Source organism: Equus caballus, chromosome 16 (genome assembly GCF_041296265.1).
Source record: "Equus caballus isolate H_3958 breed thoroughbred chromosome 16, TB-T2T, whole genome shotgun sequence".
NCBI lineage: Eukaryota > Metazoa > Chordata > Mammalia > Perissodactyla > Equidae > Equus > Equus caballus.
The window spans coordinates 36,669,277-36,695,383 of NC_091699.1; the positions used below are offsets into that span (position 1 = coordinate 36,669,277).

The following is a 26,107-nucleotide window of genomic DNA, read 5'->3' on the forward strand; positions in this document are numbered from 1 at the left end:
TCCTCCCGGAAGCCTTCTTCACCTGATCCCTGCTTCCCCAGCCACGTTCTGACTGCACTCCACTTCAAACTGCCGAGAGTCCTGATTTTCTAGGCTCACATTCCCAGCACCCTAGGTATCACAGGCCTTGCTAGAAGTCTGAATTTTCTTCTAAGTACACTGGAAGGCCTCTAAAGGATACATAACTGCCCATTTTAGTTGGCTATTCCCCCCAACTAGATACTTTGAGAAAAAGACAGACAAAATTCTTCTTCCTAGCCACTCTCAACCAATGCCCTTCTAACTTCTCTCTTCACAGAAATGACAAGAACTACCTACTTTGTTTTCCCACAATTCCACATCCTTACCTGCAACTGAATCCACATGCTCCTCCTCTCATTACAACAGAAAAAAGTCTCTGATTCTATGCAAAACTGACCTGTCTTCTTGGGCTCTGATCCCATTCCCTGATCCCATCTCAAGGTATTACCTTTGTGATGATTCATTTTGCACATGTGATCAATTATCCCTTACTCCTGGATCATTGTCAGTGGCAGACAAACATGTCCTAATATTATTCAAAATAAAGAAAATAAAACAAACCCTCCTTTTATTCCCTTTATTTATGCCCCCATCCTGCTATTGCCTCATTTCTCCATGCTCTTTCAAAGCAAAACCCTCTGAAGACCTGCCCACACTTGCCCTCTCCACTTCCTCAGCGCTGGTTCTTACAGTCCCCTCCAACCAGGCATCTACCTCAACTCTCCTGATTAAGGTCATTAACAACCTCCACACTGCCAAAGCCACAGATCAATTCCCTGGCCTGGCTTTGCTTTGCTTCACAGCAGCATCTCACACAGGCGATCACTCCTCACTTAAAAGTGTTTTCTTGTCTCAAATTCTATACCCACCACACTCACCTGGTTTCCCCTCCCAACTCACTGGAGATTCCTCACCCACCCACCCCTTCAATGAGGGCTCAGCCATTGGCCCTCTCCTTTTCTTTATTGACACCTGCATCTTAGAGGAACTCACCCTGTCCCACAGTTTTCCATGCTCTCTGTACACTGATGATGCAGATTCACCCAGTGTATCCAGCCCAGGCTGCTCCACCAAGCTCCAAAGTGTATGTTCAATTGCTGACTCCACAGGTGAATGTGAATGCTAGGTATATCCAACACAGTGTGGCCAAAAACAGAGCTCTGACCTTGAGTCTCCACGTTCTCCATCATTCCTCAGCTCATTAAATGGTACCAGTCAGTTGCTCAAGCCTCAGATCCCAATCCTTATGTTTCTCCCTCATCCACATCCAACTTTTCACTAAATCATGTCAACTCTACCTCCAAAACATATCCTTAACAAGGCATCCTCTCTGCACTGCCACTGCCATCATCAGGATCTAAGCCACCATCACCTTTCACCTAGCTGCTGGTCCCTACACCCTCCCCCTAATCCATTAGCACACAACAGCCAGTAGTCTTTATACATCATGAATTAGATCAGGCCTTTCCCCTGCAGTAGGCTCCCATTACACTTAGGATAAATCCAAATTCCTCTCCTCGGCCTCCGTTATCTGACCTTTCTGAGCCTCATTTCCCTCCACTCTTCTCCATTCCTATCTCAGAGGCCATGTACTTGCTTTTTCTTTCCACTTAGAACACTCTTTCTCCCCATCTCAGATGATCCAGTGGCCTCTTCTTTCTCACCATTCAGATCTCAGCTCAAATGTTAGATTCTCAGAAAAGCCTTCCTTGGTCATGTTTGCTAGAACCCTCTCCCTCCCCCAACTCATTAGCCTACTTTATTGACTTTACAGCACTCAACGTCCTTGAAAGATGTTTGTGTATTTACTGCGTCTCACTTCACCAGAGGGCAGTGGCTCCTTCTGTCTTGCTCACTCTACTCCCAACAGCCATGAGAGAACCTGGCACTTAGTGGGCAACTCCGTAAGTATTTGCTGATCAACTGCCTGACTTGGGGGTTAGGGCTCTGCTTTCTCACCTTGTTTGCAGATGTACCCTCACACTCTAGCCCTGCAAGAGGCACAGAGATCATGCCTGTCATATGTTTGTGGGATAAAAGCTAAAAGAATGAAGGCACAACAGCCAGAGGATTCACAAGGCAGGAATCACGCTGGACAAAATATCCCGAGCCTGCTGAAGGACAGGGTCTGGACCTTGTCAGGAAACAAAATGACCAGGCTGGCAACTTTGAGTGCTACCTATGGATAAGTGCCCAAAGTAGTTACATAGGTGTCCTTGGTCAAGTATGAATTGCCCTAAGTCCAAATCCTGTAATTTAAGATTTAAAATTGGCCCAGAGTGGAATTAAAGAGAATGATGGTTTTTGTGTTCCTTATTTTCATTATTAGTAAAATCTTTATAATGAGCATATATTAACTTCTATAATGTTTTTTTCCCATTATCTGTCTATATAGTTTCCAAAGAGAACAAGGTAACTTAAATGGAGAACTGCTTCAAGTTAAGATGGAAATTTCCAAGAATTGAAAAGGCAGTTTTCTAAATTCCCTCATCAGGCAGAAAACCCCCTGTGACTACCACCACACACACATAAAAGCATGTAAGCAGTGGCCTCAGTTTCTCTCTCTGATCCATTTCCCAATTCAGTGAGGATGACTTTATTCTATTGGCTATAATTTACCTTTCTTGCCCAGAAAAAGAGGTTTGTAAAACATTATAAGAAGTTACCTAAACAAACACAAACTACAGGCTTCCAGAAGAGAAGCAAGTGCAACTCTGTATAAACAGAGGAAAGTAAATACGCACACTGAGCTTCTCTCTGCAAGTCAAAAGAGATGACTAAAGGAGGAAATAAGAAATGTCAATTCCTACTTCTCATTTTTACTAGAGTCCAAGAAAGCTCAAAACTCGGGTTCACTCGCTACACTCTGTTATCCTGGTCATGCTGAGGTTTCCTCTCACTGCCCACACACTGCCTGCTAAAGGAAAACTGGCATTTCACTTCCTGATGTTCCCCCGAGAGCTCTGGCTAACTACCTGATGAGATGTATGCTTACAACACTGTATTTTCTTGGTGGTATAGTGGTTAAGTTCACGCACTCCACTTTAGTGCCCTGGGGTTTGTGGGTTCAGACCCCAGGTGAGGACCTACATACCGCTCATCAAGCCATGCTGTGGGAGCATCCCACATACAAAATACAGGAAGACAAACACAGATGTTAGCTCAGGGTCAATCTTCATCACCAAAAAAATTAATAATAAAATTAGCAACTAACATTTATTGAGCAGTTACTTTGGTAGACACTGTACAAAGTGCTGAAACTGCATTATACATTTAATCCTCCCAACCACTATGAGCTACTACCACTATTCCCATTTGACAGGTAAGTCAACTGAGGCTTAGCAAAGTTATGTCATTTTCCTCAAGTTACTCACCTACTGGAGCTGAGATTTAAACCCAGGTTTGTCTAACTCTGGAATTGGAGTTCCCAGTACTGCCTCTATTTTAAAGCTGTCTTTTGCAGACTTACCACATGCGAACCCTTTTCTGCATAACATCTACAAACACCAGACAGAAGCAGGGTTACATGTAAGACACTTGGGAAGCTGATTTAAAACAGTAGTTCTTAAATACTAAAATACATACCAACCTCCAAAAAGTCCACAAAGAAATGAGAAATATAAGGACAGTGCAGAGTTTTTCCTAAACATAAACTTTCTTCAAATTGAAAAGGCTGCCCTTTATTCCAAAACAATGGTCCTCATACTTTTATGATGGTAAGAATTATATACGTATCTAATTATATATATTATAAAATGCTAGCAACCCTATGTTTGATCCCCAATTTATTTCAGAAACTCCCTGGTTTGAAACAGAAAAGCCTGGGACCACTGGTTAAAAGCATTCTTTTTTTTCCTATTGCATTACTGGAGTTCAGGATTGTGGAAAACATCTGTATAACCTTGAAGGGGAATATTTTCTCTTTTAAAATAGTGAATCTAACTGATAATAAACTATTACTTTTTCCTCGCCGTAAGCTTACATATAAGAGAAAAAGCATTTCATGTTAGCAGGGTCTTTATTACAAAGAGGAACAAGAACATTTAATCTAGTTTTATGTCATGAGTGCCTAAAATGCAAAAACCATTCTTCTCCTTCTTTTGCTCATTTATAATAATCCCTGCTGTACAAGATGAATACAAATGTAATCCTCTGCCTTTCTCTCAAAAGTACAGTAACTCCAAATGTTAGGTCTACTAACAGGCTCCTTTCTCACCTTAGAACTTCAATCAAAAAATACTTTAATAATCAGAAGGGCACATTTATTAGAAATACTGCCATAAACTTTCAATATCAATGTGATTAAAAGCAATCTTGCACTGAAATGCTATTTAAATAGTGAAAATTCACTTCTCCCTTTTTAAAGGATTTTTTTTTTTAATGGCACAAATCCCAGATGATTTTGTTTGCTTTCTGCTGTAATCTTAGCTTTCATTTACTTTTTTTTTAAAGCCAATTACTTCTAATGCAAACCACACATACCTGCCCTCCCCCTCAAAGAAAAGATTTTTATAAAAGAACTGCTAAATACAACATATAGGCTGTTGTAAGGTGCAGCAAGGAAAAGGCTCTGATATCTTTAGTTAAAAAAAAAAATTGGGGGTAAAGGTCAGTTTTTCTAGCCAAGGATAAGGAAAACAAAGCTCATGGCAACCTGCTCAAACTCATGAAAAGTGGGTGCACATTCTGGAACAGACCCAGCACAGCAGAGGGTTGAGCATGTGGGCTGTGGAGTTGGGCAGGTCTGGGTTACAGGTCTCTTACATGCTTTGTGATGGTGGTGAGGTACCTCACTTTTCTGAACCTCAGTTTCCTCATCTGTAAAATGGAGATAATGATAATACCTAGGTCACAGGATTGCTATGAAGATTATATAAGGTAAAACTTGTGCTGGCACAGAGTAAAAATGCCCACCAAACTTGAGCTGTCCACACACATATAGGAACATTGTGAGATGTGGACATGAAGAAGTAGGATGTCCTTATAAGAAAGAAAGAAGACCACATAACATGTAGGTCAAACTCAATAATGATGCATAAATTCCCTACACTACTCTCCTGTGATAAGAGTTCACAAGAACCAATCAAAACTGTAAATGGGGTACAGCTGGGGAATCCCATCCTACTACAGGCAACATGCATGGTTTCCATTAACTGTGAAGCCTTCAGGGCTGAGGAATTCAGCATGGATTGTGCCAGGTGTTGCACTTTTCAGTAAGTACAAAATCGTAAAGATGTGGGAGCTAAGGACACTGTATGCCCTTTTTATCAATCAAAATGTAAATTCATTTTTTGGTGAATCCGCCTTATAATTCCCAAGACCTCCAATGGGGCTCCGGTTTCTCTAAGCCAGCTCAGGGGCAGAAATTACGAAGAGTTTCAGTCAGGTACCCTTTTGAAAACCCCATGAAAGTTCTAGATTCTTTCTCCAGAATATTTACATACCAAGCAAGGGCTTAACAGAAGCCAAGCACCATCCTCACAGTCCAAGGCTCTTGGAAGCTGGGACAGTAACAGCTCTGTTGATGCTCTGTATTTGAATAGCCCTGAAACAGGTATACGCCCTAGAAAAGTGGCAGTTAATGACAAAACAGAACAAGGACAGGAACTTTCTTACACAAAACCATTTCTCTCTCCATGTATTTCTTTCTAGTGCAACAGATTTCTTCAATATTGAATAAACTTTTGGTTTCAGAATAGTTGATTTTACTATTTTGAAGACTCACCTCCTCAAAACAGAAAGTTCAAGAACTAGATTCACATCCTGCAGAATGAGTTTCCCTTCACTAACCAAGGAGCTCATTAGAACAGGGAAGGCAAACTTTTCCTGTAAAGAGCCCGACAGTAAAACCTGGGCTTGGTAGGCTGTATGGTCTCTGTCATATCTACTCAACCTTGCAGTCCCTTGGACAGAGATGGCAGCCATAAACAGTAAGTGAATGAATGGCCATGGCTATGTTCCAGTGAAACTTTACTTATGAACACCGACATCGGCGTTTTTCACATGTCATGAAATAACCATCTTCTTTTTAGTTTTTACTTCAACCATTCAACAAGGTAAAAACCCTCCTTAGCTAGGCTGCAGGCAGGATTTGGTCCCCAGGCCGTAGTTTGCATTAAAATAGCTGCCACCAGCGGGGAAAGAATCCCTGCTGTAGGAGTGTCTGTCTAGGTCTCTGGCCTCTTTCATTCCAGGGTTAGCAGAGCCTTTACAAGTAGACTTACATACAGGAACTGTGAGCAAGGACACTGTCACTGTCACTGCAGCCCTAAAGCTCATCCAGGGGGCGTCCAGTGTGGCAATCTGCAGCCATCACTGGAGTACTCCTTCAATGTGTACTAATGATATTCTGATGCAGTGAATTTGGATCTCACTGATCTTGTCCGAGGCTGTTTCAGTCTCCACTTGACATGAGGCGACTGCAGGCACTGTCACCTGCAGAATCCTTACACACCATGGAGGAACTCAGAAATGGCAGCGTGACTTGCTTCAAAAGAAGGCACACGCACATAAAGCCTCCATTTTGCAGGAGACAAGATGAAGTCCGCATGAGCAGAAAAACAAAAACCAAAAGAAATGATCTGATGTCTGAGACATTCTTCAAAATATTCAGTGTGGGGAGTAGGGAGGGTAGGGATGAAACAAGATTGGGCCATGACTCATTATTTGTTTAAGCTGTATGATAGATACAAGGAGGCTCATTAAAATATTTTCTCTACTTTTGTATATTTCAAATTGTCCATAAGACACAGCTGGAGAGAAGAGACATAAGGGAAACTCAAGAGAAAAACAGAAATGCTCTTTACTTCAGGGAGAGGGGTTTTATGGCTATAATGCAGTTACTGTAACAGTACTTCACATAAACACCTATTTGTTTTCAGTTAACTATGAACAACTTTTTTTTTTTTCTGGGAAAGAAAAAGGTGGTATTGTTATGTTGACTCGGACTATGTTGATTGAAGTGGGCCTCCCTAGTCTTTTTTTTTTTTTTTTTTAAATCTAGCTGCCTGTAGGTGCCAACCAACCTCTTTTGCATCTTGCCTGGGCTCAATTATGTCCCTGTTATTATAACAGGGAAATCACCTGTCATCAAGTGTGAATATCACCCTGGGTTGCCATCTTACTCCCTTAGCCTAAATATCAGAGATAAGAGAGGTGGTGTCCTGTCTGCACCCTTTCTGGAAAGTGTAAATGGAGTGCTAAACTCAGGAGACAGCAACAGGAAGTGCTGAAAGACAGCCTCTGGCCTCCCCTGGGGCCATAAAGCACACCTCCCCACAGAATAGATACCTTTTTTTTAAGAGTCACGACACAATGGATAATTGGTCACTTAAATCTTTCATGCTTGAGTGACTCAGTTCAATCTTCTTGGTAGCCCAATTAAGTCACATATTGGCCAAATGTTTACTGAGCACAATCAGTGTGCAGGAGCTGACTATACCTTGACCAATAATGCCCCTGTCCCCTAGGAACCCACACTCTAATGAAAGAGTCATCACATAATACTTACTTTCCAATAGTGATAGATTGCTTGGAGGAATGAAAAATACAGAGTACTTTGATACTGTACAACAGGTGGGCTTAAGAGAAGTTGGGGATGGCATCCCAAAGAAAATGTCACTTTTCCAATTCCACAGTTAACTCCCAAATGACACCATATATATTTTTTTAATTTGATGTGAAATTAAGGCGTTTAATGTTTTCAGTTTTTAAGGCTCCCTGTATGTTCATACACTAACATGGAAACCTTAATCAGCTACCTATACCAATTAATTTCATCTAAACATTATTTCGTTAAATCTAGAATTTCAACATCACCTTTGGAAAAAAAGGTAATTTGTCTTCTAAGTTTAGTCATTTGAAAAAAGTCAGATGTATTATCAATCTTCTCCCACCAAAATCAACTGTACTGTCAATTAATATAAATTACAAAAGAAAATAAACAAGGCAATAAAAATATGATGGAGATGAAAACCAGGTTGACCTCTAAAAGATAACTGAAATTTTATCTTAACATTTGCCTATCTGTGCTAATAGAAAAAAGAGGGATGATAAATTAGTTGAACCACAGATAATCTCACTTCTATCTAAATCAATAATGACAAGCGCCCTCACATTACCTCTTGGGTAGTCTTGTCATGAGGGAATTGGCCAAAATAAGCTACAAGAGGAGAAACTGAGAAAAAAAGACAGAGATCCTTGCTTAGCAGTTTTGAATTTTGAGGGTAGAGATATGTGAAGGATTCCTGAGAATCCAAGAGAAGCTGTGGACACTTGTCCTAGAAAGTGGACATAGATACTATTTTGCGTACAATTTCAGAGGAACTATGATCCCCTGAAGCCCATTCAAATCCCAGATTAAGAACCCCTGATCTAGATAAATATCAGATTAGGAAACCAGGTCTCAGATTATCAGCAGTTGAAATGAATTAGTACGGACTGAGTCATTTTCCACACGTTATCTAATTTCAACCCCTACAACCACCTTCGGAAATAGCTATCACCATCTCCCTTTACAAAGAGGGAAAGCTAGGTTCTGAGAGGTGAAATAACTAACGCAAGGTTAGGTGATCTTCTCTCACACCCAGGTTTCTAACTCCAGGTCCTCAAGTGGAGGAGAATTCAAGTCTGGCCCATATTCCTAGACACCTTCCAAGATGGGGAGTTTCTGACTTCTAGTGCTTCATTCATATGATCCCTCTATCCACATATTTCTCCTCAATTTAACTTCATTGACGAGAGGAATCAGTACAGATTTAATTCGAAAACACCTTTTCTTGGTAGAAAATAACCTTAACCAAAGACAAAGGATAACTGTCTAATAATTTTTCATAATAGTTATTTTCATTTCTTAAGCACCTGACATGAGCTGTTTGTTAGAAAAGCAAAGGCCCACTGCGTGTGTGCTGAACAACCTCACGCTTAGATTTTTAAAATGTCCCGGAAAATCCACAAAGTCACAAATGAATCAAGAGCTGACTGAATTAAAAACTTGAGTTTCTACTCAAAACAGCCAAGCAGAGTTTCAGATGACCTGGCCGCTTCGGTATCCTCTGAATGGTTAGCGCAGCTTAAAAAATAAAAAAGATACCACTAACAATCACTAATAATTTGACAGGTCAGAAGCACACAAAACCAAATCTATGACCCCTTTGTACCTCAAGACAGTGGTTAAGAGGTCTTAGATTTTCATGCTAAAACCTACTGATGAATATGTCCCAGCAAAAAAAACAATAAACATAGCAAAAATGGGGTCCAAGTCACTAAATATGATTGGGTCTCCATCCACACCAAGTTACCCAGGGAAACACTAATTAACTTACTCAACCTCTACAGGGGAATTACCAATAATCAGCACCCTGTTTTAACACAGATTTAGAAACCCTTTATGGGAAATGTATCCACACCCAGAGAATGAAAACTAAGAACAAGAACGGGTCAGGTCCTCTAAAGCTCTACTCCAACTGCTTCCTCTGAGAGTTGCCACCTAGTGATTTCAATTTTTTAAGCCCAGGCGGGCTGCCAATTCAACGCTAAAACCGGACTAACAACTGATTTTTCCTATTGCAACATCGCCAGCAAGTCCTGTGCTTTCCCTCTCTTTCCTTTGCTCTCAAATAGCAATTCTCATTTTCAAAATCAACTAATTTGCTCTATAATCTGTTCCAACTGGAAGCTCTCAGAGAGCTGCCACTGGTATTACTCTTCCTCTTAGTGCCAAGAAGCCAACAAGTGGCCAATTCAAAAAACCAAAACAGCAAACGTGAAAAGACAGCCACTAAAAACAAGAAGTAAATGCGGAGACAGAGTAACAACGAGCCAACTCTGAACTTTAAAATGTTCCACTTGCCAAAGTTCTACCTATTCTTGGGCCCTGGAGAATAACTATGCCAAAGTAAGTGGCTACACATGAGAAATAAAATTGCATTAGGGAACAGAAACTCAGTATTTTGGATGCCAAACCTCACTCAAGGCCTTGTCCTTACTATCACTGAAAGAATAACTTGAACTGAACCTAAAGCTGACTGGTCTCCGGAAGGCCTTTCTGACCAGTGTGCCCAGGCCTGGCACAGGAATCGGACAGTTAAGGGGACTATTCAAAGAAAAAGAAAATCTGAAGGAAAAGTCTGACAGTTTCTAGATACCAGACCTGACTTTCATTTGCAGTCACACCTTTAGCTACAGGTATTTCCCTAGAGTATCCTTCTACCGAACAGTTTTAATAGAAATTGGCCAATAATTAGTCTCTGATTTCACTAAGGACAGTAAAGGCTTGTCTCACCATACCAATTCTGGTCACCCAGCGGGCCCCCCTCCCCATCTAGGCAGCTCACAAAAATATCTGACCAACTTCTCCTCCGTTCTGATGATCCTTTTGATGAACCTTTGTAATTTAAGTCTCGTAGAAATAAGGCTGCACAGGTAAAGCGTCATCTTTTTTAAAGTTCAAAATTCAGTTTGACCGCCAGTAGAAAATTTGAGGTGGCAAGGTTCCCTTTCCAGAGCCCCTTAAAACATCCGTGGACATGCTTTCGGAAGCTGCGAATTCCTTCCTCCACTCACGTTTCTCCGTAAGGAGGTCAGACTGAAGGGATCTGAGTTAGACTCACTGCCGGTCCCCCAGCGCTCATCATTGAACCACGCCGCTCATGCTGCACCACGCCAGGCCTCCAGTGAAGGGTTCCAGGACGCTCCCCATGACAGGAAGCCCCCGGAAACCAGATTTTCCAAACGCTCCATCCTCCCCCTTATTCCTCCTCTGGCAGCATCCTCGCGTGGAGGGAGGAGTGGGTAACGTGGGCTAAAGTTCCCCGCCCCGGTGAAGCCAGCAAGGAAACTTCCCTGGGGCTTGCACAAACTCCTTCAGGGGGCTGAACTCACCTTCGCGACAGAGCCCCATGACTTCTCGGTTTTTCCCAAACTCCTTGAAACTTTCGTCCAATTCCGTCCCTAGGAGACACACACACACAGGAGGAGGGGAGAGGCAGGTCAGTGGCCGGGAGTGTGACGCACGCTCACGCACGCACGGAGAAGGTGCGGGCACCTCCGCGTTCCCCGACCAAGCGATAGCATCTCTGACCCACCGAGGGGGAGGGTCACAGGACGGGGGGAGGGGAGGAGAAGGCAAAGAGGATGGGGAGCGCTGGGGGGGGGGGGGCGTGGGGAGGCGGGGGGCGTGGACACTCACCGTCCTTCCCAGGAAGTTTGGAAGCCTCGACCCACAGATTCCACGACTGCCCCAGCATCGCTTCGGGACTGGGCAGGGGCCTGCGCTCTCCGACGGTCGCCATTGCGGTGGCGGCCGAGGTGGAGGCGGCGCCGGGGCCACTGTCCTCCGGCCGTAGGCGCCGTGGCGGCTGCTGCCGCTGGGGCTGCTGCGGCGGCGGCGGCTGCTGCTGCTGGGGCTGCTGCTGCCGGGCGGCCGCGGCCGCCGCTCCGCCCGCCGCCGCCGCTCGGCGCGGCTCCCCCCTGACGTCATCCGCGGCCCGCTCCGACATTCTTTCCGCTCCTACAATGTAACAAAAAAAGGGGGAAAAGAGTCGCGCGGGGGCCGCTTTTAAGGAGGCGCCGGGGAGTTCCGGCGGCGTGCGCGGCCCGCGGGCCGGGTGGGGCGCGCTGACAGCGCCCCCCGGCCGCCCAGCCCCCCAGCCCGCGTCCTCGCGGCCACCCCCCGCCCCGGGAGTAAAGTCCGCGGCACCGGCTCGCTTTCGCTTTCGACTCCGGCAGCCCCTCGGGGGAGGGGACGGGCCGCCGGCGGCCCGCCACGGCGGCGCAGGGTTCCCTGCCTGCTCCACCGCGGAGACCCGGCACAGAGACCGGCGCCCACAGCTACCCCCACCCCAACCCGGCGCCCCACCACGGCGGCCCGTGGCAGAGAGGCCCGAGACGCACCCCTGGCCCTCGGGCTGCCCACCCTGAGGCGGCTCGCATCCCCGGGCCAGGCCCGGCGGCCTCGCTCCTTCCTTCCGTCCGCGCGTCCGTCCGAGCGGCGGCGCCCGGCCGGCTCCCTTAAGCAGAGGCGCCTCCCGCCGCCTCCTCCCCCTCGCCGGTCCCTCCCTCTCAGCTCGCTCCGGCGAAGTTTGCTCGTCAAGCCCCCGGAGTGGAGCCAGGGCGAAGTCGGAAACGCAGCCGGCTATGGAGGAGCCGGCCGGCTGGCCCTGAGACACCTTCGAGTGTCGTCGCCGTCGGGCCCTCCCGCCCCGGGGTCGGTTCAGGGAGCGCTTCGCTCTCCGCTCGCAGGCGGCCGCGTAGCTGTCAAAAGCATGAATGGGAAGCCGCCGCCGAGCGGACGCCTAGCGTGGAGGAAACCGCGGGCAGGCGAGGAAACGCGGCCCAGGTGCCCGCCCAGGTGTCAGCTCGAAGCCGGGTTTCACCCGGTGCCCCCCACTGGAGGTCACGGCGTGCTCCCGGGGGACGTGAACTTCTTGTCCAGCAAAGAGGAGACCATGAAATCAGTGTAAGATGGAGTGCAGGAAAGATAAGGAGGCGAATCCGTTTACATGTTTTGGAGACACTATCCCAAATTTCTCTATTTCCCCTTCCACTGCTGCTGCAAGTGATTCATTCGGACCGAAAATAAAAAGAAAATCTTGTCATTTAAAAACCTGGTTCATTTTTAACTCCAGTTGTTAGTCTCTCCCTCTTTCTGGTTATCTTTGCTTGGGCACGGCGAGAACCCAAGGATTAGGAGAATGTACAGCATTCCTAGAAAATGTGTTTAGAAAATAGTTTTTTTCAGATTTTGTTCACTAAATTAAGCATTGGCCCATAAAATTTAGCACCCCTCCCCAACACACACATACACTGCGTGCAAAGCTTTTGCTTAAGTGACAGGTAAAGATGGTAAAGTAAAGGTTACTTAATGAACTAAAGCATGCCAAGTACTTGAAACAGTACCAGACCACACTAAGCACTTTCCATAAATGTTGGTATTATTGGTTATTTCAAACTGATGTGAAAATCTGAAGCCTGAGACAGAAACAATGATTTCAATCATCATGTTTCACATGGTAGTAATATCGGCACTCCTGTGGCACGTGTGTCATAGCTGCTTGCTTACATGGAGTGCTTTCTCCAGGTGGGGAGGAAGTGGGTTTATTCATGTTTTTTATCTAGAACATCTGGTGTGACAGAGGTGACCAAGTTCTCTGCTAAAGAAACAAAGTCCGATTTACAGAAACATAAACATGTTTAAATAAGAGGAAAAATTAATAAGGAAATGTTACTGCAACCTAAACTTAATGCACGGCTCTTGTAGAAAGGGTTTGTTTTAGGTTCAAAATTTAAAATCTTTAGAAAAAAATACATGCTATATTAATTTTTTATTTTAAAAAGATTCAGAAATAAGTGCGCACAGTTTTTTCCTGGATTGCATGCAAACATTAAGTGTTTAAGTTCACATTAAACAAAAAGCGAAACTATGGATGCTTCCTGTCCTTATCTAAGAAGTAATAAAAACAAAATAACCAAAAATAGTAGAAATGATTGGAAGGATAAAAAACAAATCATTCATAAAACTTTAACTTCCTACATAAGAGTATCAATGAGAAAAATGCATGAGTAAAATATATAATTCCCTTGGTTAACAGTAGGGTTCCTAACTCTGAACATAGGCCCTCAATCTTGGATGAACCCAAAGCAGACTTTCAATTTTTCATTCATTCCAAATAACTGAAAAATCTGTAGGATTACATAACAACATCCAACTTCTCTGTTTTCCTAGATTAAAGTACACAATTTATCAATTACTTTGAATTTTGTAACTCTACATGTAAGATAAATAAAAATTTGAATCTTAATGGCATTTGGAGCTGCCATTAAAAAGCATAGCTCAAGGGCGACCGAGCGCTATTTAGATACCAAAGGCAGCCTGCCTATTGAGTGCAGCTCTCCAGATCCCTGAGAGTACAGGGTGAGAAGGAAAATAAGGGGAAGAATGGCAAATGTGAGGTACAGTCCCACTTCCTCACGATGTTGCTTGATTTCCCCCTTTTTACATGTGAAAATACTTCAAGATTCACTAATTACTTTTAGCCAGTGGGGGTCAACATGGCAATTTATAATACTTCAACTTCTGTCCTTATTCCTGCTTGATACTTTTTTTCCTTCCAAAGTTTTGATTGGTTTAATAAGAAAACACAACAGGGCTTAAAATGCCATATCTTCTTGGCATTATGATAGTTATTAAGAGAAATTATTACTGATAGCAGCTGTCAATTATTGAGCACCTACTAGATGCCAAGCATTGCCTGAGGTAGCTTGCTGCATTATCTCAATTAATATTCACAGGTGTGTGTGTAAGGCAGAAGTTGTATTACTTACAATTTACAGATAAGGAAAATGAGCGAGGGCTCTGGAGTCAGTCCCTATGAATTCTTTCTGGGTTCATATACCAGCTCTTCCACTTACAAGCTGTGTAAACTGAGCTAGTTATAACTTCTCTGTACCTCAGTTTCCTAATCTGTAAAACAGAGATAAAGCCAGGCTTCTTCTGAGGATTACATGACAAGATCCATAGAAAGCACTTGATACAAATCTTAACACAAAATAAACATTATAGTACGTGTCTTATGTCAAACTGAGCAATTCAGATCAAATCTTATCTGGGAAATGTATCACCAAGTTCAAGAAGATGTGGGAACCAACAGAATGACAAGCAATACCTGGCATCACCTCATCAATTCTCTTGTGCTGTAGCCAATGCATTTTACCACCCTCTCTTCACCCATAAGGAAGTCCTAACCCCTTGTAGAGCAGGCAGTTTGTGATACCCATAGTTGGTGTGGGTTTCCCAATAGTTCGAATGAGTCATCAACAAAAGTCAAAACTGCTAGCTGAGAAAGTACAGTGTTTTGATACTCAAATTTGGGCAACATTTTAAAAGTATTCCTTATACAAAGGGCACTCTGTAGAGGCAGAAAGTCAAATACTCAATTTTACCTACCAGGCCATAATAAAGAACCTGATGACTTCTTACCTAAATACCCCTCCTCTACACCCAAAAAATATAAAAAGAAAATGACCAATACAATTTATATTGAATTAATATAATTAGTTTAATATAGTAGTGTGTCTTGTATGCTATCAATCAGTTCTCTTGCCAGCGTACTTCTGATGATATCTTTTAGCTGAGGATCTTCAGTATCTGTCTGCACAGATAACTGATATGTTTTATAAAGTTTAAGTAATGAGGAGTCAATTTATCAAATAGTTTCTGATTGCCTACCACATACCAGGCACTCTGCTAGGCACCAGGATGAACAAAAACAGCAATTTCACTGAGGACATGGGAAGAGTAAGAAGTAGGGGAAAATTTAATTCATCAAAATGCTCTTATGGAAAAAGCTGTCACCACCAATTAGATTGTATGTGGATTAAGAACTAGGCCGTCAGAAGTGAAACGCTGCCAAATTCTGAGCATTTCATCCCTTCCAGGGATGTATTTAAAATATGGCCTTACTTCACCATCCAAATTTAGGGATGTTCCCGATAGGTGCCAAGGGTAACAAGGTCTCTCTTTACAAAAAGGATTCTTTGCACAGCAGATTCACTTGTAAAATGTTTTGTTCAAAGGCCAAAGGCATCACTAAGTGAAAACAAAACAAAACAAAAAAAGGTCGATCTTTCCAGTCTGTAAATCCAATTTAACGTAAAATGGTTGAAACTGTCCAAAACTTTTCTAAGATTTAAGACCCCACATAACCAGCCTTTTTATTTGGAAAAAACCACCAGTCCCAATACAAAACTTAAAAAACTTGAAAACCAGCAACTGCAGTATATTTCTCCGTGCAAATTACAGGCTTGGTAACAGAGATTCTCCATTATCAACCCCAAAGGGCTGCAGTCATTTGAGTAACAAGAAACTCAGATCCACTACATTAGAAATGTGTTGGCTTTAGTTTATTTCCTCCTAAAATTGGCTGAGTCTTTATTCATATTTCTGACTACACCTCTGTCTTTCCTTCTTTCTTCTCCAGATAGACCCAGGGCTCTCTTCTGCATATGGGGTACAGCAGGCAATGCCCCTCAACTGTGCTCCCTCTAGTGAAATCCTTTATAATCTGTCACGAATACATCAGTTTTCCAGTAGGGGGAGAAGAGTGGAAGGAGGAAACTGAATTCATCAGCTTAGTGGCTGGAATTGCTGACAGACAATCAAGTGCAAAATTAGGAATAAAAAGGATAGTTGCAGAAGTAAAGACTTAAAGATGAGGGTAATCATCTTTTTAAAGACTTAACCTGTACTCATATTCATTCTACAAACTCCGTCATTTGCTAAGAAGTTCAAAGCTTTGAAGTTTTGGTTTGTTTTTTTAATTATATGTGTGCAGCTGTGTACAAATTCTCCCAAAGAAATATTCACCAGTAATAGCAAACTGTTTAAAAGAGAGAAAAATTTTAAAATATACATATAAAAGGTAATAAATTATAACTTTAAACTGAATAATGCCCAAATGTTTCTAGGGATTTAATACTGGCCTGTAATTTTAAACTAATGACAAACTTGATTTAAAAATCTTCCTTTAAAGTCTTTAGGTTAAGTAGTTTTTAAAAAATAGAGAAAAAGGATTAAGTTATAGAAAAGGAATGCAAAAGTTGGACCAATATTTAGCTATAAAAAGAGGCTGACTATATAGTTAAGTTCTAGTGCACTGCCTCAGATGCAATAAAATGCAAAGATTAAACACACTGTTAAAAATAATTCCCTGTGTCACTTTTGTACCAATACAGCTTTCACTGAAGTGACTGTAAATATCACTATCTTATAGGCCCAGCAGTTAAGAGCATGGTTTCTAGAGCTTATCTGCCCAGGCTGAATCCCAGTTCTACCACTTAATAGCTGTATAACTCTGGGGAAATCATTTAACCTCTCTGTGCCTGTTTTCTCATCTATAAATTGAGTAAAACAGGAGTATCTACTTTATGAGGAAGATTAAGAAAGTTAACAGTACAAAAGCACCCTGTAAGTGTTAGCTATTACTATTAGTACCAAGCCTGTCATATAGAAGCCCCCATTCTAATCCATCCATGCTATACTACCAGATCAGTTGTGCAGAACGAAGCATGGCTCTAGTTACGTCAGTCCTTGCTCCAACACTTTTTGGGGCTCCCCACTGACCGCCAAATTCAATAAAAACTTCTCTCCTAGCACTGAAGGCCCTCTATAGTTGGCCCCAGCCCCAGTACAGCATTCCCTGCAGCAGGTACTCTACAGTCCAGCCAAAATGACCAATTCACAGCTTCAAACATGCTCCCCACTCCAGATCCCAGCTCCCAAGCTTTGTTCATAAAGGTCACTCCGTCTATAATACTTATACCCCCTTGGCTGAAATCCTACCATTAATCAAGTCCCTTCTCATGTCTCTCATTTCTTTAACAAAATCCTTCCTAATCCCTCACACTAAACACATGGGAACTCATCCCCAACTCCAAACCACAGGACTTTATGGCTTGTGGTTAAGAGTATATGCTCTGAAATCAAAGTGGCAATGAGATATATGCTTAGTCTCCCAGGGATCATCAGTTTCCATTCCCAACATAAAGGGTGTCATTTGGAACTTGGAACCCACCTCCCCACAAACTCTAAGATGTGTTGTGGCCAGGTACCCAAGCTGGTCAGCAAATGCCTTAGGGCCGAACTCTAAGACCAACAGTGCAAGTGTGTTAGTATAAGAGAGAAGGAACAACATAGACCTTTCTTCCCCCTTTCCTCAGCAAAGTTCTAGCTCTAAGCAAAGTTACAGATCCAGCAAACACGCCGCCCCGACTTTTCCACATTCTTTGTGGGCACCCTAATCCAGCAGCCCATCTGGGTTTGTACTGCTTCCCAAAGGACAGATTGTTCCACAAAGTCTTGCATTCTCCTTCCACCCCCAAAATAAAACCTTCCTTTTCTTGGTAGAGATAAACAGCATGCAGATTTAACTATTTTTCACTAACCTGTGAATGAATGACTAGAATACAGTTCCCTGTCTTCAACCCCCAACCCAAACAAATTTTCTCTTATAAAAGGGGAGACCTTAACCCAAATGACTTTCTAGATGTGATGGCCTAAAACTTTCTTCCCAGAAATACCCAATTACTAAACTCCTGTGGCCATCCTGATTTTAAATGGCACCATCTATGACTCAAGGTACAGTTTCTGACCTTTTATTTTAACCTCTCTTTTGATCAACATAAAATCTGCAGGACCTGGAGACCTTGATCCTCGTCTCTACTTTCTGTGGCATCCTCCTCCCCACCAAACTGGTCTGAGTGAAGGAACTTCAGGAGCAGGAAAGGTTAACGGGAAGAAAGTTGCTACTGCTGAGAAATCTACCTTTGCTGCTTTGCAGAGCTTCTTGCCTCTCTCCACTTTAGCAAACAGGTACTTTCACAAAGCACTGGGATTTTTCCAAATGGTTTCTGGGGGCAGTGGCAGCAGAGCAGCAATCACAAGTAGGTGGTTAGTAGGCTGGAATCCAACTTACCAGCTATTTCTTTAAAAACAGAGCCAAACAGATAAATTGGACTTAATCAAAATTATTAAACTTTTGTGCTTCAAAGGATACTTTTAAGAAAGCGAAAAGACAATCTACAGTACAAAGAAAATTTTTGCAAATCATATAACTGATTAGGAGCTTGTATCTAAAATGTATAAAGAACTTTTACAACTCAAAAAGCCCCCTAAATAATTCTATTTTCAAATGGCCAAAGGATCTCAACAGACATTTCTCCAAAGAAGATAATATGAATGACCAAAAGCAAATGAAAAGATGTTCAACATCATTTGTCATTAGAGAAACACAAATCAAAACCACAATAAGATACCATTACACACCCACATAATTGCTAATAAGTAAATAAAAACAAACAAAATCAGAAAATGACAAGAGTTTGCAAGGATGTAGAGGAAGTAGAATCCTTGTATATTGCTGGTGGGAATGTAAAAGAGTGCAGCCCCTGCAGAAAACAGTTTGTCACTCGGAAGCCAAAACACTCACTCAAAACAGCAGTCACTCAGAAGGTTAAACACAGAATTATAATATGATCCTGCAATTCCACTTCTAGGTATATACTCAAAAGAATCAAAAGCAGGGACTAAAAGAGATACTTGTACACCAATGTTCATAACAATATTATTCACAAAAGCCAAACGGTGGAAGCAACCCAAGTATCTACCAATTGATGAAGGGTTAAATAAAATGTTGTATATCCACACAATGGAATATTATTCAGCCATTAAAAGCAATGAAGTACTACTACATGCTACAACGTGGATGAACTTCAAAAACAAGCTAAATAAAAGAAACCAGACACAAAAGACCATATATTATACGATTTAATTTACGTAAAATATCCAGAATAGGCAAATCCATAGAGACAGAAGGCAGACAAGTGGCTTCCAGGGCCTGGGAAAGAGAGGAGGGGGAGTGACTGCTTAACGGAAATGGGGTCTCCAAACAGGGGTGATGAAAATGTTTTACATCTAGACAGAGGTGATGGTTGTGCAACATTGTGAATGTACTAAAAACTATTAAACGGGTAAATTTGTGGTATTTGAATTATATCTCAATAAAGCTATTATTTTAAAAAAAGCCAACATTACAACTCAGAAAATTTCACACAAAATTATGGATTGATTTCTCAAAAAATCTCTACGATCTCATATCATTAGCCATAAGGTCCCTCATGTCAACCTAACTCTGGACCTTAACAGGACATGTTTGTCTCTGCCTCAGTTAGCTTCTCTGTAAAAGGATGATCATAACAAATAACAACATCAGTCTCATCAGGTTATTATGGGGAGTCAATGAATTAATATACAGAGAACTGAGGGCTGGCCCAGTGGCTCAGCAGTTAAGTGCACACGGCCCAGGGTTCGCCGGTTCGGATCCCGGGTGCAGACATGGCACTGCTTGGCAGGCCATGCTGTGGCAGGCGTCCCACATGTAAAGCAGAGGAAGATGGGCACGGATGTTAGCTCAGGGCCGGTCCTCCTCGGTAAAAAGAGGAGGAGTGGCAGCCGTTAGCTCAGGGTTACCCTTCCTCAAAAAAGTAAAAAAAAAAAAATATATATGGAGAACAGTCCCTGGCACACAGTAAGTGCTCATTGAAAGTTAGCTACTTTCATAGTTTATGATACCTCATCCTATTTGTAATAGAGGTAAATAGCATTTGCTTTTCAACTTTTTTTGTTTTCACAAATGAAAGCATAGCATATAATGTAGCAGTCCAAAAGAAAGAAGTGGAAAGACAGCCAAGATATAAATTTTTAAAAGGCAACATGCAAAATACTATGCATAATATGTGCCTATCTTTGTGAAAAAGTAATGATGATGATGGTAAGTCTGTGCACAGAAAACAGACAACTCTGGACTTACGGAGAGCAGAGAGTGAAAGAACGTAATTAAAGGGGCTTTTTATCAACATACATATTTACATAGTGTTTACATTTTTCCAGCTTTATTGAAATATAAATGACTTTTAACATTGTGTTAAGCTTAAGGTGTACAACGTGATGATTTGATATATATACATATATAATTGCAAAATAATTACCACGATAAGGTTAGTTGACACATCCATCACCTCATACAGTTACCTAAATTTTTCTTAACAACACACTTGAATAACCAGAACCTATAATAAGGATATTTTTTAAAAGAAAAAGAAACTCTAAATTAATTTTGTTTAAGACTTTTGTGAGATTGTCATAAAATTCCATCATGTGAGTAGGAATATCACAGATTGATAAAACCAGAGGCCATTTATTTTGCTTTGAAACTCAGAGGCTGGGATTCCCGAAGTGCCAAAATCTCTTTAGTTTCTTTCTCCCTTATGGAGTATACACTGCTAAATTTTACAGCTGCCAACAGAAGAGATTCTAAACTCCGTGGCCTGGCAGTCAACACTTTCACCATCTGGCCCAACATCCTTCTAGGCTTTATCACCCATCCCGCCCCCTTGCAAAGACTCCACTCCAGCTAAACAAGCCATAAAATACACATCCCTCAAATGTTTTTCTGCATGCCATTCTTTTTTCCTTTTTAACTGAGGAAAAATTCACGTAACATAAAATTCACCATTTTAACCATTTTAAAGCATACAACTTAGTGACATTTAGTACATTCACAATGTGGTGCAATCATCATCACTATATGGTCCAGAACATTTTCACTGCCCCCAAAGGAAACTCTGTACCCATTAGGCAGTCATTCCCCATCTCCTATCCCTAATCCCGCCCCTTGAAACCACATTTATTGTCTGTCTCAACAGATTTGCCTATTTTGGATATTTCACACAACTGAAACCATACACTACATGGCCTTTTGTGTCTGGCTTCTTTCAGTTAGCATAATGTTTTTGAGCTTCATCCATGTTGGAGCATGTATCTGTAATTTATTACTCTTTGTGGCTGAATAATATTCCATTGTGTGGATATACCACAGTTTGTTTATCCATTCATCAGTTCACGGACATTTGGGTTGTTTCCACCTTCTGGCTATTGTGAATAGCTGCATGCCATTATCTTTCCCTTCTTTCAGTTTCATGTGCTAATAAGCAAAGTCTGGTGAGTTTCAAATCAACTCTTACCTCCCCCCAACTTAGTCTGGCCCAAAATTCTCACCTTTCTCTGAATTGTTTTACCACTTGTATACCCGAGGTAGCAAACTGTCAGTGATGGCAGAATCCCACAGACATATTTAGGTTGACTCAAACTGTTTTCTTTTCTTAAATTAGTTGCTAACATTGAAAAAACTCAAGAAAAATCATTAAAGTCAAGATTTCAGTTCCCTTAAAGTAAGTCTGGTAACATCATCATTTCTTGCCTGGGTTATTACAATAACCACAGTTTAACTGGTCTCACTGCTTTACCCTCGCCCCCCACAGCCTATTTCAATACAGTGGCCACAGTGGTTCATTAAAACAGAAGTCAGATCAAGTCACTCCTCTACTCAGAAACTTCCAGTGGACTCCCACTTCTCCCAGAGTAACAGCCAAGGCCCACTGGATGGCCTATGAGGCTGTGCACACTGGCCTTGTACCCGTCTGACTTTATTTCCTACCACTCCCTATCTACTCACTCAGCTCTGGCCTTCTTTCTGGTGCTTGGGCAGCCCAGGCAGGCTCCTACTTTAGGTCTTTGCACTGCATGTTCACTCTCTCCCCAGATAGGTCAGTGGTTCACTCCTTCACCCTTAATGCTCAGATCTCACCATTTCACCTTTACTTAAAACTGCGAGTCTGATCCCTCCTCAGCTCTCCTGATTCTCCTTATCCTGACCCACTTTTTCTAACCAATTATCATCATCTAGTATAATGTATAATGTATTTACTTATTACATTTGCTATCTATTACCTGTTTCTTTCTCTGAAAAGATAAATGCCACAATGGTAGTACTTTTGTCCCTTTGACTTACTAATTAATCCCCAGTGCCCAGAAGAGAGCACAGCATGTAGATGGTGCTCAATAAATATTTGTTGACTGGCTATTGGGTTTACAATCAGCTGGTGCTGAAAAGGGGCTGCCCTTTTAGCTTGGTCATGAATTTTTTTTTACACTTTTTTTTGCTGAAGAAGATTCACCCTGCGCTAACATCTATTGCCAATCTTCCTTTTGTTTTTGCTTGAGGGAGATTAGCCCTAAGCTAGCATCTGTGCCAATCTTCCTCTATTTTGTATGTAGGACGCCACCATAGCATGGCTGGTGAGTGATGTAGGTCCACGCCTGGGATCCGAACCCACGAACACAGGCCACCAAAGCAGAGCACATGGAACTTTAACCTCTTGGCCACAGGGCTGGCCCCTAGATTGGTCATGAATTGGACAGTTTCTCACAGTTCCACTTGGCCCATTTCATTCCTCTGTCTGGTCTCTGCAGACTTGAGTTTGTGATACTTCTTTTCCTGCCACTTGTCACTGACTTCCTGGTATCATATTAATCTTTTCATCAGAATAGTACTCAAAAAAGGACGTCATAATTGTAGTCTGTAGAAATCACCTCCTGTTCTCTTTTCCTCCTCAAGGACAATCCCTCTGCACATATTAGAAGCTCAATAAACAGTTACGGGCTAAAGAACTCCTTTGACATTTCTGTCAAAGGTGTCTCTTCTCTACCTTTCCCCCAGACCCCACCACTGCCAGTTGCTGATCACCCTCTAGCAAAGTCCTGCTTCTCTCTTCTCTGGCACTTTCCAAACATTCCACAATGAATGCCATCCTTTGTGGTAACTTTGATGATCACTGAAGAACACTTCTGCATTGCTGGTCTTTCAGCTTTAGGTCACAAAATTCTAAAGACCTATTTTGAAGGTGGAGACTTCAGAGCTGCCCAGTCCAGTATTCTTCTAAACATCTAAACAGAACTGCCACACGCTTTCTAAAGCTCCTGTTTCTGTGTGGTAATGGTCAAAATGTTATCTTTGCACATGTTCATGTTGTCCAAAATGTTTCCATCTTTACTATACTTGCCTAAAACCTGATTGAGGCATTGCATTTATTGCCTAAATATGAAAACTGCTCAATTTCAGAGTCTGAAACTCCTGTGGTCTTTCCCGTTTGGATTCTGCTCAGTTTATCCTCCCATGATGCATCTTAAACTGCATCTTACCTCATTAACCCCCTCATTGCTAAATAAAAATTCCTCCAGGAATTTTCCCTCTTTTTCACATTATGCGAAACTTACCACCTTCCTCCCCAAATAGTAAATGCACAATGGCAAAAGTGTAGTGACAAACTCAATTAATGATGGCTGCTATTTTTGTAATGATCTGGGACTGCTCATGAGCACAGAGCTGTCTGGCAGGCTGGGCAAAAGCACTTGCCCCAGAAAATGTGCCTGAAGATCTCTTGCCTGCTTTACAATTTGCTTAAGATCTTCCCTGCCCTCATCAGCTGGGTCTATGTTGCTTGTGGAGAGAAGAAAACAGCAGCTGGGGAAGGTGGAGCTGGACAGAAGCGCAAGAGTTTATCTTTGGACAACTTCCTAGGAAAAGGTGGATATGGATTTGGCCGGGTGGGGGGTGGTCCTATCTCCAAAGTCTTCCTGCAATTTTAATGAATTGGCGGGAAGGGGGTGGTTATCCAGCAGCTTTTGTTTTGACAAACATCTAATAATATTGTACTCTTAAATTCACTGTCATTTCACATTAGTAAGATCATACTCAGGCTTACGCTTAAAATTTGAGATCTTACTCAGATACCTTAAATTTTAAAAACTATCATCCTTTGGTAAAACTCAAGCACCATTATAATGGGAAGCATTGCATTTGTTCAGCTGTGCTATGTTAGAACAACCAGTTACCTTTTCTTTAGAGGGCAGGCCAAAAATCCTGATCGATTTACCAGTGGATCTTCATCTGCTGTGATTGTAGAAGCTCTTTCTTCTTAATTCTGTTCAGATCTACAAAAAGAGAAAAGGGGCAACAGGATGAAATAATGGATAAAGCTAATCAGAAATCTACAATCTCATTAGTTGACAGATGTGCAAAAATTATAATATGTGCTTTGAAATGTCAAAGTATTAAAATTCAAGGCACTTTACCAATTTTACAACAAACGCAATTCGGTTTTTTTTTTTTTTTTTACAATGAACTTAATTGGCTATATTTACAATGAAGTAAGAACAAATGACTATTCAGTATGTACATAGAATCAGCCTCCTGGGGCTTAAAATCATTGTGTGTAATTTGCCCTAATGAGTTTTTACTTAATTTTTAAAATGGCTATTCAGAGTCTGCTCCTATGAAACCTGTCAGAATCACGGATTTTAAAACACACACACACACACTGAACGAGATTATTATTTGGAGAGTTCACTCTGTCCTTGATCATTTAGCAGTTTATAAAAGCAATTCATAACATTATAAACAGGAAACAAAAACTCAATTAAACCATCCTCCTAAAAAGCACAAGGAAATTATGCATTCCATTATCTACATATTTTTGTGCATATGAGTACATATATATTTCAACTGGAATGTGGCTACTATTCAAATTAATTTAGGGAGGAGCATTGAGTTAAGAAGTCAAGGGATTGGAGATAAACAAATCAGAGTTAGAAATTAAGCTGGTTTTCAAGTTTGACATGCAGCAGAAGAGAAAGAACAGCAAATATGGGCAATGACACAGCTATGGAACAGATGCTGTCAAAGGATATAGCACAGGCAGGCTGATTTCATATGAAAAAAATCACTAGTAATACACTACTCTTCCTATAATCCTCACTGGCTCTGCACCAAGGTTGGGTGGTGGGAATATTGCTTCACTCAACTTTTATTTATTTTCATATACTCTAAAATGGTAAACCAAATATTTCTATGGTTTGAGATACTAATAAAGCATCCCTGAAAGTCAGTGGCTAAAATTCTATGCCACGTTTTGAACATTTATTCAGTTATCTTTATTGACTTTTAAGCTATTCCTGGATCATATCCTTCCTCTCTCTGTTTTTAAAAAAGTTTCAGTTTTATTCACCCACAAAATACTATTCAGTAATGCAATCATTCAGTAAAGTAATCATTCCTACAATCTTTATAAGCCACACGTTTCTCTTCCCCAGACTTCTAATTCCTTCCCAGTCTCCTATCTTTTAAAACTTTTCTCTGATTTCCATTTTAGTGCTCATTTTCTGCCTTGTTTCCAATAAAAGCCACTATCTTGCTTAACATGTCTGTCCTGAGCCAAAATTCATTTCTTTGCATCCTAAACATTTTACAGCTATGCAAAATCAATCAAAGAAGCTACAAATTACCAGGATAGAGACAGCCAATAAAGATGTTACGTTAGAGATAACCATTCACCTCCCTGCTGGTGATTCCTTCACAGCAGACTGCAAGTGGGGGGGGGGGGGGGGCGGGGAACAACACTGGCAGGAGATTAGACTCTGTGCTTGATCTTATTTCACTAGGTCAGACTATTTTTCAGTTTTCCACCTGGATATTCTAGCTAATCTCCAAAGTACCCAAGAAAGTCATCAGATTTTGGGTGCTATGAGATTGCCCTCAAGATACTGTTTGCCTTTAAAAGAATTCACTATTTACTAGCCTGCATATCTTAAAAATGTTTAAGGAAAATCTTATTCTTAGAGAAAAACAGTAGTGGC

At 41.7% G+C, this 26,107-nt stretch overlaps 1 protein-coding gene across 7 annotated transcripts in view; it reads right to left on the reverse strand.

Annotated features, from left to right (window-relative positions):
* Positions 1-26,107, reverse strand: part of ATXN7 (ataxin 7) — a 130,801-nt gene that overhangs the window by 75,041 nt on the left and 29,653 nt on the right. For 5 of the 7 annotated variants that reach the window (XM_070237272.1, XM_070237270.1, XM_070237275.1 and 2 more), the window contains 3 exons: positions 24,308-24,406; positions 11,210-11,530; positions 10,903-10,971 (listed from right to left, as the gene is read on the reverse strand). In XM_070237272.1, the coding sequence (XP_070093373.1) occupies positions 10,903-10,971; positions 11,210-11,519 (379 nt within the window). In that variant the 5' untranslated portion in view covers positions 11,520-11,530; positions 24,308-24,406. Of the gene's footprint in view, positions 1-10,902; positions 10,972-11,209; positions 11,531-11,913; positions 12,063-24,307; positions 24,407-26,107 lie in introns of those variants that run through there. The other 2 variants (XM_070237273.1, XM_070237274.1) reach the window with 2 other exon arrangements.